The sequence below is a fragment of the Aotus nancymaae genome, unplaced genomic scaffold (genome assembly GCF_030222135.1).
Source record: "Aotus nancymaae isolate 86718 unplaced genomic scaffold, 86718_ANA_hifiasm-v0.15.2.pri h1tg000067l, whole genome shotgun sequence".
In the NCBI taxonomy this organism is placed as follows: domain Eukaryota; kingdom Metazoa; phylum Chordata; class Mammalia; order Primates; family Aotidae; genus Aotus; species Aotus nancymaae.
In genome coordinates this window covers 21,723,857-21,744,134 of record NW_026988482.1, presented here as the reverse complement: position 1 = coordinate 21,744,134, position 20,278 = coordinate 21,723,857, and the positions used below count along the sequence as shown (strand labels likewise).

Genomic DNA, 20,278 nt, shown 5'->3' with positions numbered 1-20,278 from the left:
TTAAAAATTAGCTGGGCATGGTAGCGCATGCCTGTGGTCCCAGTTACTTGGGAGACTGAAGTTGGAGAATTGCTTGAGCCTAGGAGGTTGAAGCTGCAGTGAGCCATGATCATGCTACTGAACTCCAGCCTGGACAAGAGAGTGAAATGCTATCTCCAAAAAGGAAAAAAGCACTTTTAAGGAAACCACCAGAGAATAGGGTGGGGGCAAAGTGCTCCCCGATCCTCAGCAATAAGCAATAATCAATTTGCCTTTTCTCTACATTGGTTTACACAGAGTTATCAGTCAATTAAGATTCTGGTGAAAATCTATGTGAGGCAGTGGACAGATAAGAGTACACAATGAAATGAGCAGGCAAAGAACCTGGCAGAAAGCCAGAGTTACTGCCTTTAGATGCTGACCCTGCTGTGAGCCTTCATCTGTGGCACATTTGGATTCCTAGGGAATCTGTTCTGACTATGACAAGGCAACCCTGAGTACCTTTATATTACCCAAGGTGAGGCTCGAGCCCTTCTGGATTAGTTGGCAATAACCTTAAGCTTATTGGGCAGTTCTGGTAACCATACACAGACTGTGTAATGCAACAGAATCATCCTTTATTATAAATATTGACATGACTACATCACAAAGCCATATGACTCAGAACCAAGAACGTATGGCTTGAGTTTCAGAAATGAGTCCTGACAATGGGAGAGGAGGATATACCCAGCTAGTGCCTTTCTCTCCCTGTATTTAATTAAATACTGTTTAGAATATAAAACATAGATCATCCAGTGAGGAACATCGTTTGTGGCAGCAGGAATCCAGAAGCAGAAGAAGCTGAGCCATCAGAAATACTATACACACAATTCAACCTAAGCTCTGCAGCACATGAACCTGTATATGTCAATTTTTAAAAGGTTAAGATCCTTGAAAATAATAAAAACTTAGTACAGCTGGTGTTCTGCATCCATAGGTCAACCAAAGATAGAAAATATAAAAATAATAAAAATAAAAAATAAATAAAAATCAATACAAAAAAACCCCAATACAGTATAACTACTATTTACATAGCATTTATATTGTATTAGGTATTATACACAACACAGAGATGATTTACAGCATATGGGAGAATGTGCATAGATTATATACAAACACTACGCCCTTTTATATAAGGGATTTGAGCATCCTCAGACTTTGGCATCTATGGTGGGGTGTCTTAAAATCAATCCCCTATGGATACAGAGCAACAACTATAATGTGTCCCAAAGTATTCTTCTTCTTTTGGTTGATTTTACTTGGGATCCTTTAGGCTTCATGAATCTGGATGTCTATGTCCCTCTCTCAAGACAGGAAATTTTCAACATTATTTATTTATTAAAAAAATTTTACATAGGCTGGATGTAGTGACTCAGGCTTGTAATCCCAGCACTTTGGAAGGCTGAGATGAGCAGATCACTTAAGGCCAGGAGTTCGAGACCAGCCTGGCCAAAAAAGCAAAACCCCATCTCTATTAAAAATATAAAAAATTAGCTGGGCCTGCTGGTGCACACCTGTAATCCTAGCTAATTAGGAGGCTGAGGCATGAGAATTGCTTGAACCCAGGAGGCAAACATTGCAGTGAGCCAAGACCATGCCACTGCACTCCAGCCTGGGTGACACAGCAAGACCCTGTTTGAAAAATACATTAGCTCTTGATGCCACCTGTCTGCAACTCCCTCAATGCAACAAATACTCTAAAACTACTATTTTAACACAACATAGTTAGAGGAGATCTATTATACCTTATGACTGTTAATTAAAAGCCAGGGAGCAGCAGTAAATAAACTGCTGTCTCTCAATTGTTCAAGTAGTCAGTAATGATTCAGGTCAGAGGTGCTCAAAGGGAAGATTTGACTTTACACTTCACACCACAGCTTTATAATTCTTGATGGATAGAGAGTACAAGACAATGAAGGGAACAACAATGGATGGAAAAGAGAAAAGGAACAGTCTCAGAATGTTTAGTTTCATTATCAAAAGCTTTTACAACCAGACAACACTCTTCGAAGAATTTGCTGCCTATTATACACCTTCCCTACCATACGGCTCTTTCTGTCTCCAGCAAGCACCAATTTACTGATGAATCAAACCCAGATTTGACTGCCTAGCAGCCACTGCTATTCTGAATCCTCCAGGGAGTTCAAATTCCACAATGAACTTATCTTCACACCTCCTCTTGCTCTTTCTTTCATTCCCTAGACTGAATGATGGGATCTTATCCACCCAAGCTAAGAATGAGAGTGGCAGGCCATCCATGACTCCCTTACTCACTTGTTTGCTAAGCCCTCAATCCTGCTTCTCAGTTTTTGCAAGACTCCCCAACATCTCCAGTCTTAGTTCCCTAACTTTGCCTAAACTATTAATACTCTCCAATTTGATTTCACCATTACTGATCTCACTTTTACTAATGAGCCCATTTCACTAGAAGGACACACATTTGATTGTCTGACTCCCTTACATTAAAACCATTTATTGATTACCAAGTATCTATTATATGACATTACATTAACCACATTAGTAAGGCACTAAGACTTCAGAAAATTTAAATCTAACCTACTTTTCCACATTTTTGTCTTGTTAACTTCCCTATATGCATCCAAACTCTCACCAAACCAAATTATTTGCACAGTCTCCTATATATACTGGCTTGTTCTGTCTTATGCCTTTACAAAAATCACCTTATCTACCTACTCAGTCCTGGTTACCTATAGGTAAAACTGTGCTCCTATACATCTCAAACCACATATCTGTGTGTTTCCAAAGCATTTCACACATACTTCTGCTACAGCAATTATCCCACTGTATTCTTGCTTTACAGATCTGACTATTTCCTTAGACTAAAATTCTTAAAGACCAGGACTCAGTTTCATTTCTTTCTAGCCCTAATATCTCACAAAAAGTCTGTGAATTAATGAAAACTTACAATGGTATAGCCTGTACTTACAAAAAGATTAAAATCTAAATGAAAGCCCTGAAGATGAACAAACAAGGCAGAGGGAATAAAGACCCCACAGGCATTCTTTCCCTGTCTACTGAGATGAATGCAATTGTAAAATGGTTAGGAAGGTTAGGTACAAATAAGTCCTTAGGTCTCCAAGTTCGACTAGCTCCTGCTGATAGAGACTATGGTCTGGAAAGGGATCCAAAAACTAATGTCTCAAAACTTTTTTTTTTTTTTGAGACAGGGCTGGGTACCGTGGTGCATGCCTATAATTCCAGCACTTTGTGAGGCCGAGATGAGAGGATCATTTGAGCCCAGGAGTTGGAAACCACCCTGAGCAATATGGTGAGACTCTATCTCTACAAAAAATACAAGAATTAGCTGGGGATGTTGGTGGGAGATCCAGGCTACCTGGGAGGCTGAGGTGAGAAATTGCCTGAGCCTGGGAGATCCAGGCTGCAGTGAGCTGTGATCATGACACTGCACTCCAGCCTGGGCAACAGAGACTCTGTCTCAATAAATAAATAAATACATAAATAAGCAGACAAACCAAAACAAAACATATGCATATGAAAAAACACAAAACAAAAAAACAAGAAACAAAACCAAAAAACCTTTGACTTGTGCTTCAGGGCTAGGTACGCTGGAAGATCAAAGCTTGTTTGTTTCATCTACTATACCTGAACCAAAGGGTTAACAACAGAATAGATGACTTTGGTTTGGATTTTCTTAGAAATATAAGAAGCAAATGACACTTAAGGAGTTTTTTCCTTAGGTACCTGTCTCTATAAAAACTCTCCCACAGAACCCTCCTTCATACACTGCTCATAGAAATGTCAAATGGTGCAGCTACTTTGGAAAACAGTTTGACAGTTTCTTAAAAAGTTAAACATAAATTTATCTGAGGACTCAGTAATTCCACTCCTAGGTATTTATCCAAGAGAAACGAAAATATATGTACAGAGACTTGCACAAAAATGTTCATGTAGCAATATTCGTAACAGTTAAAGAATGAAAACAACCGAAATGTCCACCAACTGGTGAATGGATTAACAAAATGTAATATATCTATACAAGAGAATATTATTCAGTCATAAAAAGGAATGAAATCCTGGTACATACTGTAACAAGGACAAACCTTGAACACATTACTCAATAAAGGAACCCCATCACAAAAGGCCATATATTGTATTATTTCATTTATATAAAATGCCCACAAGAGGCAAATCTATCAAGAAAGAAAACGAATTAGTGGCTGGGCTGGGGAGTAACTGGAAATGAGTATGAGAGGTCTTATTGGGAGGATGAAAATGTTCTAAAACCAGATAATGGTAATGGCTGCATAATTTGGTAAATTTACTAAAAGCTATTAAATTGTAAATCTAAAGCAACTACATTTTATGCTGGGTATATTATACCTTAATAAAACTGCTGCTGCTGTTGTTTTTTAAAGTTTGTCCAAACTTGTGCTTCTGGTCATGACAGATTAACTGTTAAATGAATTAGCCCTCTCAGTGTTAAAAACTGGAAAACTAGACAAAATACATGAAAAAGCCAGTTTTCACACACTGGACATTAAGCAGCACTAAACTATGATCCTGAGAAAAGAGACAAAATGAGGTAAGCCCTATAATTACCTTGGCTTTTCTGCCTGGAGAAATTTACCAGACTCTGGGGCAGAGAGGAAACCCCAAGCACAGCATGGAGTTCTCAGTGAGCTAAGGAGACAGGGACTGGAATTTAGAGTATCTGAGATAAACTAAAAGCCAACAATTCCCAGAGCTCACAGAAGGCTGGGAGACATGTGAGCTTCCACCAGCTGAAGTGAAGAGATGTCCAAGATAACCTGTGGCAATCAGTGGAGACCCCAGACAGGCGATGCCTTAGGAGTTACCCTAGAGAAAAAAATCACTCTGGACTCAACCCAACAAAGGTTAAGAATAGTCTCTAAAAAATCAAGGTGATCCACAAGTAACTTGACTGGCTATCAGAACAAAGCTCAACTTTTTTTTTTTTTTTTTTTGACAGAGTTTCGCTCTTATTGCCCAGGCTGGAGAGCAATGGCTCAAACTCAGCTCACTGCAACCTCCACATCCTGGGTACAAGTGATTCTCCTGCCTTCGCTTCTCGAGTAGCTGGGATTACAGACATGCACCACCACAACTGGCTAATTTTGTAATTTTAGTAGAGACAGGGTTTCTCCATGCTGGTCAGGCTGGTCTTGAACTCCCGCTCAGGTGATCTGCCCGCCTTGGCCTCCCAAAGTGCTGAGATTACAGATGTGAGCCACTGTGCCCAGCCAGCTCAACATTCTTTAATAAAAAGTAACAAAATTCTGAAACTTAACAACATTAACAGTCACAATGTCCAGTATTCAACTGAAAATGGCAGGCAACTATTAAAAAGCAATTATAAATGTTCTAGTTTATGAAAGAAAACATGAACACAGTGAACAAATTAAAACTATTAGGCCAAAGGGACAGACTCTTGAGAAGCACACGTGGCATCATGCTCCTGACTGCCCTCCCCAACCACAGTAGCATTCCTGGTAGCAGTGGATTGGGACCATGGATCATCTGGAGAACCACTGCTAGCTGAGCATGCCCTACCTGACCACAAGGCAAGAGTATGTCCACACTTCAGTGCACAGGGCAGAGGCCTTTGAGGCCATGAAGACGGTCAACATTTTCAAGTTGCCCTCACATAGATTTGTTGTAGACCAGCTCAACCATCTCAGTGCCACCAAGAAATGGTCCTAACCCTGAGCTATTGCCCCCCAGCAACCTTTTATTTTTATTTTTTGGAGACAGGGTCTCACTCTGTCACCGAGGCTGGAGTGCAATGGCATGATCTTGGCTCACTGCAGCCTTGACCTCTGGGGCTTAGGTGATCCTCCCACCTCAGCCCCCCAAGCAGCTTGGACTATACATGTGCACCACCATGCCTGGCTAACTTTTTTGCATTTTTTTTGGTAGAAATGGGGTTTTGCCATGTTGCCCAGTCTAGTCTCAAACTCCTGGGCTTGAGGGATCCACCCGCTGAGGCTTCCCAAAGTGCTAGGGTTACAGGCATGAGCCACTGCATCTGGCCACCCTTCAATCTTGCCCTGTCTTTATCTGGTCATGGAACTAAAACTGTAGCTTCTATAAAAATGTAAGCCTTTGGACCAGAAACTTATTAAAACATACAAATATAAAACAAAAAACAAACAAAAATAAAAAATAAAACACACAAATATGAGTATAGTGGTCAGCATATGGAATACCTGGGACTCTAACCCCCCTAATACTTAAAACTATAATCACTGTCCTGTTGTGTTTTTAACCTGACAGAAAGATTATCAAAGATTTCTTAGGTAATACAGGATATAAAATCTATTTTGAGAAAAGCGGCCGGGCATGGTGCCTCACGCCTGTAATCCCAGCACTTTGGGAGGCTACAATATTTTGTATTTACTCAAATCTCAAAATCTACTTTGAGAAAAGCTACAATTAAGCTACAAACTATAATTTGGGGTTATTTGCTTAAGTATGAGATACGTGATGGGGGCTTTATCATGCAACCTTAGTTTGCTTACCTTCTGTCAACAATAACTACCTAAACTTAAATGTAGTTTTTCAGTTAAACATATTCCTATGGGCTGGGCGTGGTGGCTCACGCCTGTAATCCTAGCACTTTGGGAGGCTGAGGCAGGCGAATCACGAGGTCAAGAGATCGAGACCAACCTGGCCAACATGGTGAAACCCCGTCTCTACTAAAAGTACAAAAATTAGCTGGGTGTGGTGGTGGGTGCCTATAGTCCCAGCTACTCAGGAGGCTAAGGCAGGAGAATCACCTGAACCCAGGAGGCAGAGGTTGCAGTGAGCCGAGATCATGCTACCAGACTCCAGCCTGGCGACAGAGCAAAACTCCATCTCAAAAGAAAACAAAAAAAGGAAAATACATATACATATTCCTAAAAATAGCATTTTATACTGGGACTTGACTACTAAAAGCAGACATTTAAATCAACTAAAAATGGCAGGGTATGGTGGCTCACACCTGTAATCCCAGCATTTTGGGAGGCTCAGATAGTCAAACTTGAGGTCAAGAGTTTAAGACCAGCCTGGCCAACATGGCAAAATCTGTAAAAATACAAAAATTAGTTGGGTATGGTGGCAGGCACCTGTAATCCCAGCTACTCAGGAGGCTGAGGCAGGAGAATCGCCTAATCCTGGGAAGTGGAGGTTGCAATGAGCCAGGATCGCATCACCAAACTCCAGTCTGGACAACAGAGTGAGACCCTGTCTCAAAAAAAATAAAAATAAAAAATAAAATGAAGTGAAAGGTATTTATCAGAAGTGTTAAAAATAAAAAAGAAATTAGCTTTGCAGATGACATCACCCCAGGAGCCTTGTACTATCAGCCATGGTCAACCCCACCGTGTTCTTTAATATCGCCACTAACAACGAGCTCTTGGGTTGTGTCTCCTTCAAGCTGTTTGCACACTTGTTTCCAAAGACAGCAGAAAACTTTCATGCTCTGAGCACTGGAGAGAAAGGATTTGGTTATAAGTGTTCCTGCTTTCACAGAATTATTTCAGGGTTTGTATGTCAGGGTGATGACTTCACACGCCATAATGGCACTGGTGGCAAGTCCATCTATGGGGAGAAATTTGATGATGAATTTCATCCTAAAGCATACAGGTTCTGGCATCTTATCCATGGCTGGATCCAACACAAACGGTTCCCAGTTTTTCATCTGCACTGCCAAGATTGTGTGGTTGGATGGCAAGCATGTGGTCTTTGGCTAGGTGAAAGAAGGCATGAATATTGTGGAGGCCGTGGAGCACTTTGGGTCCAGGAATGGCAAGACCAGCAAGAAGATCATCATTGCTGACTGTGGACAACTCTAATACGTTTGACTTGTGTTAATCTTAACCACCAGACTATTCCTTCTGTAGCTCAGGAGAGTACCCCTCCACCTCATTTGCTCACAGCATCCTAGAAACTTTGTGCTCTCGCTGCAGTTCTCTTTGGGTTCCATGTTTTCCTTGTTCCCGTCCATGCCTAGCTGGATTACAGAGTTAAGTTTATGATTACGAAATAAAAACTAAATAACAAAATAAAAAAGAGATTAAAACTATTAAAAAATAAGCAAGTTAAAATTTAAGAGCAGAAAAATACAACTGAAATTACAAATGAACCAATGGATGAACATGAACACAGTGAAGAAATTAAAACTATTAGGCCAGGCCGGGCGCGGTGGCTCGCGCCTGTAATCCCAGCACTTTGGGAGGCCGAGGCGGGTGGATCACAAGGTCAAGAGATCGAGACCATCTTGGTCAACATGGTGAAACCCCGTCTCTACTACAAATACAAAAAATTAGCTGGGCATGGTGGCATGTGCCTGTAATCCCAGCTATTCAAGAGGCTGAGGCAGGAGAATTGCCTGAACCCAGGAGGCGGAGGTTGCGGTGAGCCGAGATCGCGCCATTGCACTCCAGCCTGGGTAGCAAGAGCGAAACTCCGTTTCAAAAAAAATAATAAAAAATAAATAAATAAATAAAAAACTATTAGGCCAAAGGGACAGATTCTTGAGAAGCATAGGTGGCATCATGGATGAGCTTAGCTAATTCGGTACAGCAGAAGATAAGATCAGTGAACTTTAAAAAGAGGGTAACAGAAACTATGCAAACTGAAGCACAGGGAGAAAAGTGCTGGGAAAAAGTCTAATAGAGATGTGGGGGTCTGTGAGACAATATTAAGTGGTTTAATAACATGTATATAATTGGAGTCCCAGGAAAAGGGACAATGGTATAAAAATATATATATTTGAAAAAATTCCCAGAGTGGATGAAAACTACCAATTATGGATCTAAAATGTACAAGAATCACAAGCATATTAAACACAAAGAAAACAAAACCAAGATATATCATAATCAAACTGCTAAAAACTGTTTATAAAAGACAAAATCAGGCCAGGCACAGTGACTCATGCCTATAATCCCAGCACGTTGGGAGCCTGAGGCTGGTGGATCACCTGAGGTTGGGAGTTCAAGACCAGCCTGATCAACATGGAGAAACCCCGTCCCTACTGAAAATACAAAAAATTAGCCAGGCATGGTGGTGCATGCCTGTAATCCCAGCTACTTGGGAGGCTGAGGCAGGAGGATCACCTGAACCCAGAAGGCAGAGGTTACGGTGAGCTGAGATTGTGCCAACACACTCCAGCCTAGGCAACAAGAGCAAAACTCCATCTTAAAAAAAAAAAAAAAAAAAAAAAGACAAAAAACACGATATATGGAGGAAAGATAATTATATTTTTATTAGAAACTATTATAAAAAATAATTGATACCAAGTAAAATAAGTGGAAGTGTTACAAAATAATAATAATAAAAAAATTTAAAAAATTGAAACATCTTTTAAGTGTTGAAAGGAAGAAAATATAAAATTAGAATTCTATATTCAGTGAAAATATCTGTCATATCTTGAATTAATTGCTAAAAAAAAAAAAAAAAGAAAGAAAGAAAATATCCATCCTAATAAACCTGCACATGGATGTTTTTAGTAGCTTTATTTATAATTGCCAAAAGTTGGAAGCAACCAAGATGTCCTTCAGTAAGTGAATGGATAAATATAAACAGCGGTACACTCCGACATTCAGTGCTAAAACAAAATGAGCTATCCGGTCATGAAGAGACATGGTGAAAGCCTCAATGCATATGGCTAAGTGAATGAAGCCCATCTAAAAAGGCTACCTACTGCAGTCAACTATATGACATTCTGGAAAAAGCAAAACTATCAAGATCATAAAAAGATCCGTGGTCGCCAGGAACTGGGGAAGAGGGATGAGGAAAGAAGGCAGGATGAACAAGAGGAGGCTGAATTTTTTTTTTTTTTTTTTTGAGACGAAGTTTTGCTCTTATTGCCCAGGCTGGAGTGCAATGGCATGATCTCGGCTCACTGCAACCTCCGCCTCCCAGGTTCAAGCAATTCTCTTGCCTCAGCCTCCTGAGTAGCTGGGATTACAGGCATGCGCCATCATGCCTGGCTAATTTTGTATGTTTAGTAGAGATGGAGTTTCTCCATGTTGGTCAGGCTGGTCTCGAACTCTCGATCTCAGGTGATCCGCCCACCTCAGCCTCCCAAAGTACTGGGATTACAGGCATGAGTCACCACGCCCGGCCCAGCTCAAAAGATTTTTAGGGCAGTGAAATTATTCTGTATGATACTATGATGCTGTATACATGTCATGATGCCTTTATTAAAACCCACAAATGTACAACACCAAGAATGAATCCTAATGTAAATTATGGACTTTGGGTGGCAATAATGTGTCACAGTAGATTCATCAATTGTAACAAATGTCCCACTCTGGTGCTTTGATGATGATAGAAAGGGAAGCTTGTGTGTGTGCAATGGCAGCAGGTATATGGAAACTTTCTGTACTTCTTGTTCAATTTTGCTATGCCAAAATGGAACTAAAATTGCTTTAAAAATAAAGACTATTTTTTTTAAAGTGGTAAGATAAATACCTGTCTTCAGACAAACAAAAGCTGACAAAATATATCATCAGCAGATCTGAAATACCAGAAATGCTAAAGAAAAAAAAATTTTTTTTAAGACAGTTTTGCTCTTGTTGCCCAGGCTGGAGTGCAATGGCATGATCTCGGCTCACTGCAACCTGTGCCTCCCAGGTCTTGCCTCAGCCTCCCAAGTAGCTGGGATTACAGGCATGCACCACCATGCCCAGCTAATTTTTTGTATTTTCAGTAAAGACAGAGTTTCTCCATGTTGGTCAGGCTGGTCTCGAACTCCCAACCTCAGGTGATCTGCCCACCTCAGCCTCCAAAAGTGCTGGGATTACAGGTGTGAGCCACCCCACCCAGCCTTTTAAAGGAAATTCTATTTTTTTCTGTCTTTTTTTTGTTGTTGTTAAAGGAAATTCTTTAGGCTAAAGGAAAATGATCCCAGATGGAAATTCAAATCTACACGAGAGAATGAAGAGTGCTGGAAATGGTAAATATCTGGGTAAATATAGGACTTAATGGTAGATTGTGATAATATGCATACTGTAAACCTTACAATAGTGTTTTTCAAATAAGTAGGTCTCAAGATCCCTTTACTCTTAAAACACAGAGGATCACAAAAAGCTTTTGTTCATATGGGTTACATCTATCAAAATTTTTCATATTAGAAATTAAATTCAAACTGAAAAAAATTAAGTATTTAAAAAATAACATTAGCAAATCTATTATATAATAATACATATAACAATAATACAATTTTTTGTGAAAAGTAACTGTTTTCCAAAACTAAAGCAATCGGTTAAGAGTGGCACAGTTTTACATTTTGGAAATCTCTTTTAACGTCTCACTTAGAATGCAGCTAAGTCTCATTGGCTTCTGCATTCAAATACGTCATGTGCCCTCTGGAAAATTCCATGGTATATTTGTGAATGTACCAAATATGACAGAGGCACATCATGTTTTCTTATTATTAAAACAGCTTTGACCCTGTGGCTCCTTTGAAAGGGTCTTAGGGCCAGGTGCGGTGGCTCAAGCCTGTAATCCCAGCACTTTGGGAGGTCGAGGCGGGTGGATCACGAGGTCAAGAGATCGAGACCATCCTGGTCAACATGGTGAAACTCTGTCTCTACTAATACAAAAAATTAGCTGGGCATGGTGGCGCGTGCCTGTAATCCCAGCTACTCAGGAGGCTGAGGCAGGAGAATTGCCTGAACCCAGGAGGCGGAGGTTGCGGTGAGCCGAGATCACGCCATTGCACTCTAGCCTGGGTAACAAGAGCGAAACTCCGTCTCAAAAAAAAAAAAAAAGAAAAAAAAAGAAAGGGTCTTAGGACCCCTAGAGGTCCCCACACCAAACTTTGAGAACCACTGTTCTAAAACAACCATTAAGAAGTAAAGGAGGGCCGGGCACGGTGGCTCAAGCCTGTAATCCCAGCACTTTGGGAGGCCGAGGCGGGTGGATCACAAGGTCAAGAGATCGAGACCATCCTGGTCAACATGGTGAAACCCCGTCTCTGCTAATACAAAAAATTAGCTGGGCATGGTGGCGCGTGCCTGTAATCCCAGCTACTCAGGAGGCTGAGGCAGGAGAATTGCCTGAACCCAGGAGGCGGAGGTTGCGGTGAGCTGAGATCGCGCCATTGCACTCCAGCCTGGGTAACAAGAGCGAAACTCCGCCTCAAAAAAAAAAAAAAAAAAAAAAAAGAAGTAAAGGAGGCCAGGTGTGTTGGCTCATACCTATAATCCCAGGACTTTGGGAGGCCACAACAGAGAGACTGCTTGAGGCCGGAAGTTTGAGACCAGCCTGGTCACCAACAGGCTGTAGAGACAGCCTGGTCCCTGTCTCTACAAAGAATACAAAAATTAGCTACTTGGGTGGCTGAGGCAGGAGGATCATCTAAGCCTGGGAGGTGGGGACTACAGTAAACCCTGATGGTGCCACTGCATTCCAGCCTGGGCAACAGAGTGAGAGCATGGCTCAAAAATAAATAAATAAATAAAAATAAAGAGGTATGGCTAAGCCAATAGGGGAAAAAATAGAATACTTGAAAAAAATTCTAAATCAATCCAAAGGAAAACAAAGACACATTAAAAACAAATAATAACGCCGGGCATGGTGGCTCATGCCAATAATCCCAGCACTTTGCGGGGCCGAGGTGGGTGGATCACCTCAGGTCAGGAGTTTGAGATCAGCCTGGCCAACATGGTGAAACCCCATCTCTACTAAAAATACAAAAATCAGTCCGGGTGAAGTGGCTCATGCCTGTAATCCTAGCACTTTGGGAGGCTAAGGCAGGTGGATCACCTGAGGTTGGGAGTTGAAGACCAGCCTGACTAACATGGAAAAACCCCGTCTCTACACACACACACACACACACACACACTCTCTCACACTCACTCTCACTCTCTCTCTCTCTCTCTCTCAGCCAGGTGTGGTGGTAGGTGCCTGTAATCCCAGCTACTCAGGAGGCTGCGGCAGGAGAATTGCTTGAGCCAAGGAGGCAGAGGTTGCAGTAACCAAGATTGCACCATTGCGCTCCAGCCTAGGCTACAGAGTAAGGGAGACCCTACCTCTAAAAATAAAATAAAGCAAACCAAACGACAAAATAAATAAATCCTTCGGTTTACCATTTAAACACATAATACCGTATATTTTCAAATCTTACCTTCCTATGACCCCTGAGAGCAATAACCTTGCCTTATACTGCTTTTGCATCCCCAGGTCTAGGCACAGCACTTGTGCCAAATAGGAACTCAAATATCTGATAAATAACCAAAATGTAAAAGAGTGAGATTAACTTCAGATGTGTGTGACTTAAAATTTATATTTAGAGATCTAAGGTTCCAAGCTAGTAGATTATAATTCAGGCATTGCCTTTTGGATGTAATATTTCCAATAACCTACTCCCCAGACACACATGCACCTATGGTAACAGAGAAGTAAAGATCAAACATAACCTGACAAGTACACTCATTCTGGGTGGTTGGATATAGCAAGGTTTTATAATCATACTTCTCTTACAGCTGATCACAAATAGTAGTGCCAATTATTTAGAGTTGAATGTGTATAATAATTATCTTGGGACCTTGTATCACTTCAGATTCTGATCTAGCAGGTCTGGGACAGGGAGTGAGGTTCTGCATTTTTAACAGGTGGTGCCTGGTGCTGTTGGATGCTGAGTTGACCTAACTATTAGAAAAAGCTCATTGTGAAGGCTCCAACTCCATGGTCAACCCCTCCAGTCCATCTCCAGCAGAGAGCCTTGTAAAAGGCAAATGCCACTGCTCAAATCACTTTAAAGGTTTCCCTTTCTCACCAGCTAGACAGAGAATGAAAGTCTAATTGTATAGCATGGCACATAAACTGCCCTTTTACTTGGCCCCTACTTCTCAGCTCCTACTTTGTGCTTGGCTAGTTTGATGACCTGGATTTCCTAACACAGGTCTTCATATAAGAAAGGGCAATTCCTTGAGCATTAAATAAGCAATAGTGAACTTCAGGTCCATTCCTCATTTGCTTTGAAAGGCCTAATTTAATATGCATATACTAGACCAAAAGACTGACTCAAGATTAATAGGATGCCCATGCACTTGGGCTTATAAGAAGGGTAAGGCCTCCAACATGCTTTATGAACTTCAGATTTTTTCTTAATCCCTTTGTTTATTTTTCTTTCTTTCTTTCTTTTTTTTTTTAAGATGGAGTTTCGCTCTTGTTACCCAGGCTGGAGTGCAGTGGCACAATCTCGGCTCACCGCAACCTCCACCTCCTGGGTTCAGCCAATTCTCCTGCCTCAGCCTCCTGAGTAGCTGGGATTACAGGCACGCGCCACCATGCCCAGCTAACTTTTTGTATTTGTAGTACAGACGGGGTTTCACCATGTTGACCAAGATGGTCTCGATCTCTTGACCTCGTGATCCACCCGCCTCGGCCTCCCAAAGTGCTGGGATTACAGGCGTGAGCCACCGTGCCCGGCCCTGTTTATTTTTCAAAAGACATAACTAACATAATACAGAAGTCTGGAAATGGGAGTTGTGATTTTTGTTTGCATTTAAGCTTACAAATAATTTAAATGGCAAGTGCCTAGCAGTCTTGGGCATATTCCTAAATGATTCAGGAAAACAAGACAGCACAACAGCTGGAGTGATGTGGTTAAGTGATTTATGTGATTCATTTAAAATTTAACAAACTCCACATGGATTGAACTTAAGTGTGTATCTTCTTGGCAAATGCCAAACACATGTAGAGAGAAAAACATTTCTTTCAAAAGTGAATAAAATATAAAAGAAAGAATGAATTCATTTCCACTTTAGTCCCTTCTCACTCCAGCTCCTTCTTTTCTTCCCTCTTCCTTTTTCCACCAATTTCCAATAATTTAACCAGTTAAGTACTTATAACTCTCAAAATTAAAAAAAAATATTATTCAGGTTTTAGAACATAAAAATATGGTATCTGATTTCATTCAAGATGCTTCATATGGTCAGCCATGGTGGCTCACGCTTGTAATTCCAACACTTTGGGAGGCTAAGGCAGCCAGATTACTTGAGGTCAGGAGTTCAAGACCAGCCTAGTCAACATGGCGAAACCTCAACTCTACTAAAAATAAAAAAATTGGCCAGGTATGGTAGCATAGCACACGCCTATAAATCCCAGCTACTTGGGTGGCTGAGGCATGATAACTGCATGAGTCCAGGAGGCAAAGTTTGCAGTGAGCCAAGAACACATCAAAAAAAAAAAAAAAAAAACCCCAAACCCACCCCTCCCACTGGTTTGGAACAGATGAATCATAAAAGCATATGTTATGGGGCACTAATAACAAAAAGCAAGGAAAGGCCAGGCGTGGTGGCTCACATCTGTAATCCCAGCACTTCCGGAGGCCGAGGCAGAAGGATCGCCTGAGGTCAGGAGCTTTCGAAACCAGCCTGGCCAACATGGTGAATCCGTTTCTACTAAAAATACAAAAACTAGCCGGGTGCGATGGTGCATGCCTGTAGTCCCAATTACTCAGGAGGCTGAGGCAGGAAAATTGCTTAAGCCTGGGAGGCCAAGGTTGCAGTGAGCCAAGATTGTGCCACTGCACTCCAGCCTGGGTGACAGGGTGAGACTCCATCTCATTTAAAACAAAAAGGGCAAAGAGAGAGAACAAGAGAGGCCCTGAAGCGATCATAGTAAGGGGTTTTTTGAACACCACTTGCAATTCTTGGCCATGTATCTCCCTCAAATAAGTAAGTAGGGAGTATGCATCTGAGTCCCTGAATGTCTAAAAAAGGCCATTCTTTCTCCCTGACTTCATCTCTACACCTTGATACATGTATGATCATTCACTCATTTTTCAGAATAAGGAAAAAATCCGAAGACCATGTGACTACTGGCCTTATAGAATGACAGAAGAAAGACTCACAAATGATCAGGAAATACACATGTTTAAGCCACACTCACCTTCATGGGGTTTTCATCATATGTTGGAGTTCCAAGGTCCATCTCAGCTTCATGCTCAAGGCTGGCATCATCTCCTGGACTTTCCCAAGTAGGAGGATCCCACTGAGTCTGCCTAGAAAGGGGTAAAAACCACCATGCTGTCAGGGCTAGGAAACAGAATCCTGACATAAACATCTCTGCTCTTACATACAGAAAATATAACATAGAATAAGACATAGAATAAGTCAGCTACATGAGTTAGAGACAAACTTTTGATATCTTCCCAGCAGCAATTAGTCTAGCACAGAGACATGCCCCTCCTCATTGTTTAGTCCACCATATTTCTTTGGGCAATGATATGGCAACACTGATTGGGTGTCAAAGAGAGCAGAAAACCCAAACATCCTATCTGTCTCTCACCTGACTCTTAATGTCCTGCAAATTAAGATTCAACAAAGCCTGAAATATACAGGAAATAGACACCTGCCTATGTCATCCCTCTGTAGATGAAGAGGTAAACAGTGACTACCTAGCATATAACTGGAGAAAAATAACTCATAACATCTCTCACAATCCTTGACCACATGAGAAAATTATCTCTTGCTTTAGGAGCTTTCTTTATTGTGGTTCTGCCCCCTTTGGTTTAATGACTGACAACATGGGATATGTACAGGTTAAAAACTTGTACCCTCAGCCAGGTGCAGTGCCTCACGCCTGTAATCCCAGCACTTTGGGAGGCTGAGTCAGGTGGATCACCTGAGGTCAGGAGCTCGAGACGAGCCTGACCAACATGGTGAAATCCCGTCTCTACTAGAAATCCAAAAATTAGCTGGGAGTGGTGGCGGGTGCCTGTCATCCCAGCTACTTAGGAGGCTGAGGCAGTAGAATCACTTGAACCTGAGAGGTGGAGGTTGCTGTGAGCCGAGATCGTGTCACTGCACTCCAGCCTCAGCAACGAGAGTGAAACTCCGTCTCAAAAAACAAAAACAAAAAACAAACTTGTACTCTCTGCTAAAAATATTCTCGACTGACTGCAAGAAGGAGGTTTCAGCCACGTAAACTCATTAAATGTTTACAGTTATTTTGAAAGTAAGCAGACAAATATTTTTCTTTTTTAAAAAAAGCTAGATCTGTAGGATAAAAAGTGGAAGAATATTCACGTTCAGGAGTCTGAAGCCAGCTGTCACAGAGAATAGTTATGAGGACAATAACTTAAAATGTCAAAAGCCTCAAAGGATCTAACAAATCTGGCAGGTTGGCCAGGCACGGTGGCTCACCTGAGGTCAGGAGTTCAACACTAGCCTGGCCAACATGGCAAAACCCCATCTCTCCTAAAAATACAAAAATAAGCTGGGCATGGTGGTGCGTACCTGTAATCCCAGCTACTAGTGGGGCTGAGGCAGGAGGATCGCTTGAACCTGGAAAGTGGAGGCTGCAGTGAGCCAAGATCATGCCACCACACTCCAGCCTGGGCAACAGGGCAAGACTCCGTCTCAGGAAAAAAAAAAATCTAGCAGATCAATATTGTCACTACAGTCTTCTGCTTTACCACCACACAAATCTTTAGTCAACAACATTAAAGACACTTGATATAAATCAGTGAGTGTATATATGTGTGTGTGTGTATACACACACACACACACACACACACATAGATTATTGTAAAAATAGGCTTACCTCTGACCTATGGAACTAACTTTTTTTTTTAAAGGCTCAAGATTTCTACCATAATAAAAGAACCACAAGCAGCTAAAGGTGTTATTACAGAAACTAAACAAAAAAAAATATATATATACATCTGTTCTTAGATACCAGACAAAGAAAACCTAGAAAAGATGGGAAAGGTACACATATAAATAAGAAATACAAACTTTTTTTTATTTTTGGAAGATTGTAGAATATTAAAAAGCATGTTTTGGTGTTAAAAAACGAAGTTATAGCTGGGAGTGGTGGCTCATGACTATAATCCCAGCGTTTTGGAAGGCCGAGGCAGCTGGATCACCTGAGGTCAGGAGTTCAAGACCAGCCTGGCCAACATGGTGAAACCCTGTCTCTACTGAAAATACCAAAAAAAAAAAAAAAAGGTAGCCAGGTGTGATGGTGCATGCCTGTAATCCCAGCTACTCGGGAGGCTGAGGCAGAGGAATTGCTTGAACCCGGGAGGTGGAGGTTGCAGTGAGCCAAGATTGCGCCACTGCTCTCCAGCCTGGGCAACAAGAATGAAAACTCTTGTCTCAAAAAAAAAAAAGTTCTGGTTAAACCATACATGGTTTTAAAAATCATTACACATTCAATTAGCAACATAATGAGGGCTTATTTTATAAAAGCATTTTTGTTTTTTGAGACAGAGTCTTACTCTGTCTCCCAGGCTCAAGTTCAGTGGCATGATCTCGGCTCACTGCAACTTCCGCCTCTGGGGTTCAAGCAATTCTCCTGATTCTCAGCTTCCCAAGTAGCAGGGATTACAGGCGCCTGACACCACGCCCAACTAATTTTTGTACTTTTAGTAGAGACAGGGTTTCACCATGTTGGCCAGGCTGGTCTCAAACTCCTCAAATTAGGTGATCTGCCCGTCTTGGCCTCCCAAAGTGCAAGGATTACAGGTGTGAGCCACCGCGTCCAGCCTATAAAAACATTTTAATGAGAATAAGGAAGGCCCTTCTAAGCAGAAAGTATAAAGGGAAAATATTTAAAATTGTGAATATTTTAAACTTCTTTATGTCACAAGACATCAGAAACAAAAACATCTGCAATACTCTTCATAAAGAAATCTAACACTGTGGACAGAAAATGGGTAGATGCCCCAAACAAGTAACTCAAGAAATATACAAATGACCAACAATCCAGTGAAGATATCCCATCTCAATAATAAAAGAACTGAAAACAAAACTATTTCCCACCTGTTAGACCTGCAAGGTTAAAAGAGATGACATGAGGGAAAAAGGATTTTTTTCTGAAGACAAAGTCTTGCTCTGTCACCCAGGCTGGAATGCCATGGCACAATCATGGCTCACTACAGATTTGACCTCTTGGCTCATGTGATCCTCTCGCCTCAGCCTCCCAACTAGTTGCGACTACAGGTATACACCACCATGCCCAGCTAATTTTTGTATTTTTCATAGAGATGGGGTTTCACTACGGTGCCCAAGCTGGTCTTGAACTCCTGGGCTCCAGCAATCCTCCTGCCTCAGCCTCGCAAAACATTGGGATTACAGGCATGAGGGGCTATATGTGGCTAAAATGAACTTTTATATACTTTTTTTGAGAGTCCAAATTGGCACAAACCATTGTTTAAAGGTAAGCTGATAATACTTCTCAATTTAAAATGTGTACCTGTTTTGCCCAACAATTCCACTTCTAAGCACCCATTCGAAGAAGTAGTAAGATTAGCGTCATAAAGATGTCCAGGGTTATAGTTAGATATAAAATAGTGAAGACCTATCAATTAGAGAGAGTTAAATACAACTTGATATAGCTATACAATAGAGCAGGGGTTGGCAAACTTTCCTGTAAATGATCAGATGATAAATATTTTGACCTGTGGGCCATATAGTCTCTATCACAACTACTCTGTCATTGTAGTGTGAAAGCAACCATAGACAATTTGTAAGCAAATGTGCATGATTGTGCGCCAATAAAACTTTATTTGCCAAAACAAGTGGCCTGTGGGCATAGTTTGCCAGCCCTGAAACAAAGTATAAACAATTACTAAAAGAACAGTTGTAGCTGGGTGTGGTGCCTCATGCCTGTCATCCTAGCATTTTGGGAGGCTGAGGTGGGAGGACTGCTTGAAGCCAGGAGCTCATGAAGATCAGTCTGGGCAACAAAGCAAGACTCTGTCTCTACAAAAAAAAAAAAAAAAAAAAAAAATTAAAGAAAAAATCCTATAGTTCTATGTTAATTGATAAAGCTCTATAAAATAGATTAGTAAATAAAGCAGACTATAAAAATATGTATCTTAACAATTAACATAAGATTATATGAGTGTATACACACAGAGTACATATACCCACATAAAGCTATCTGTCAAAAAGGTATTTTTAAAAACATTAAATGAATTATCTCTGAGTAGTGGTAGTACCAGTACTTATACTTCCTTCTTAGTACTTTCCTAGTATATTTGTTTTCTACAATAAGCATAAATAATGTGTGTCAAGAATAAACAATCTATCTATTTAATTTGGAAATAGAAGAGTGCTGTCAGTAAGAAAATTCAATAGCAGAGTTGAGTAGCTATGATACAGACTGCTTGGCTGGCAAAGCCTAAAATATTTTATTTTCTGGCCTTTTACAGAAAAGGTCTATGACCCCCTGATACTTATACAATGTTAGTTGAAGTCACTAACATTTAAAAAAATCTCCTTAGCTTTCTCCAAGAGTCTTGTGAATT

General features: G+C 41.0%; 1 protein-coding gene across 3 annotated transcripts in view; it reads right to left on the bottom strand.

Annotated features, from left to right (window-relative positions):
- The window catches only part of SETD2 (SET domain containing 2, histone lysine methyltransferase), a 154,499-nt gene that overhangs the window by 9,741 nt on the left and 124,480 nt on the right, over positions 1-20,278 (bottom strand). For 2 of the 3 annotated variants that reach the window (XR_010338977.1, XM_064367008.1), the window contains one exon: positions 15,910-16,021. Coding sequence is in view for 2 of the 3 variants with exons in the window: in XM_064367008.1 (XP_064223078.1) it covers positions 15,910-16,021 (112 nt within the window). In the remaining variant the exon portion in view is untranslated. Of the gene's footprint in view, positions 1-15,909; positions 16,022-18,815; positions 19,731-20,278 lie in introns of those variants that run through there. The other variant, XM_064367010.1, reaches the window with a different exon arrangement.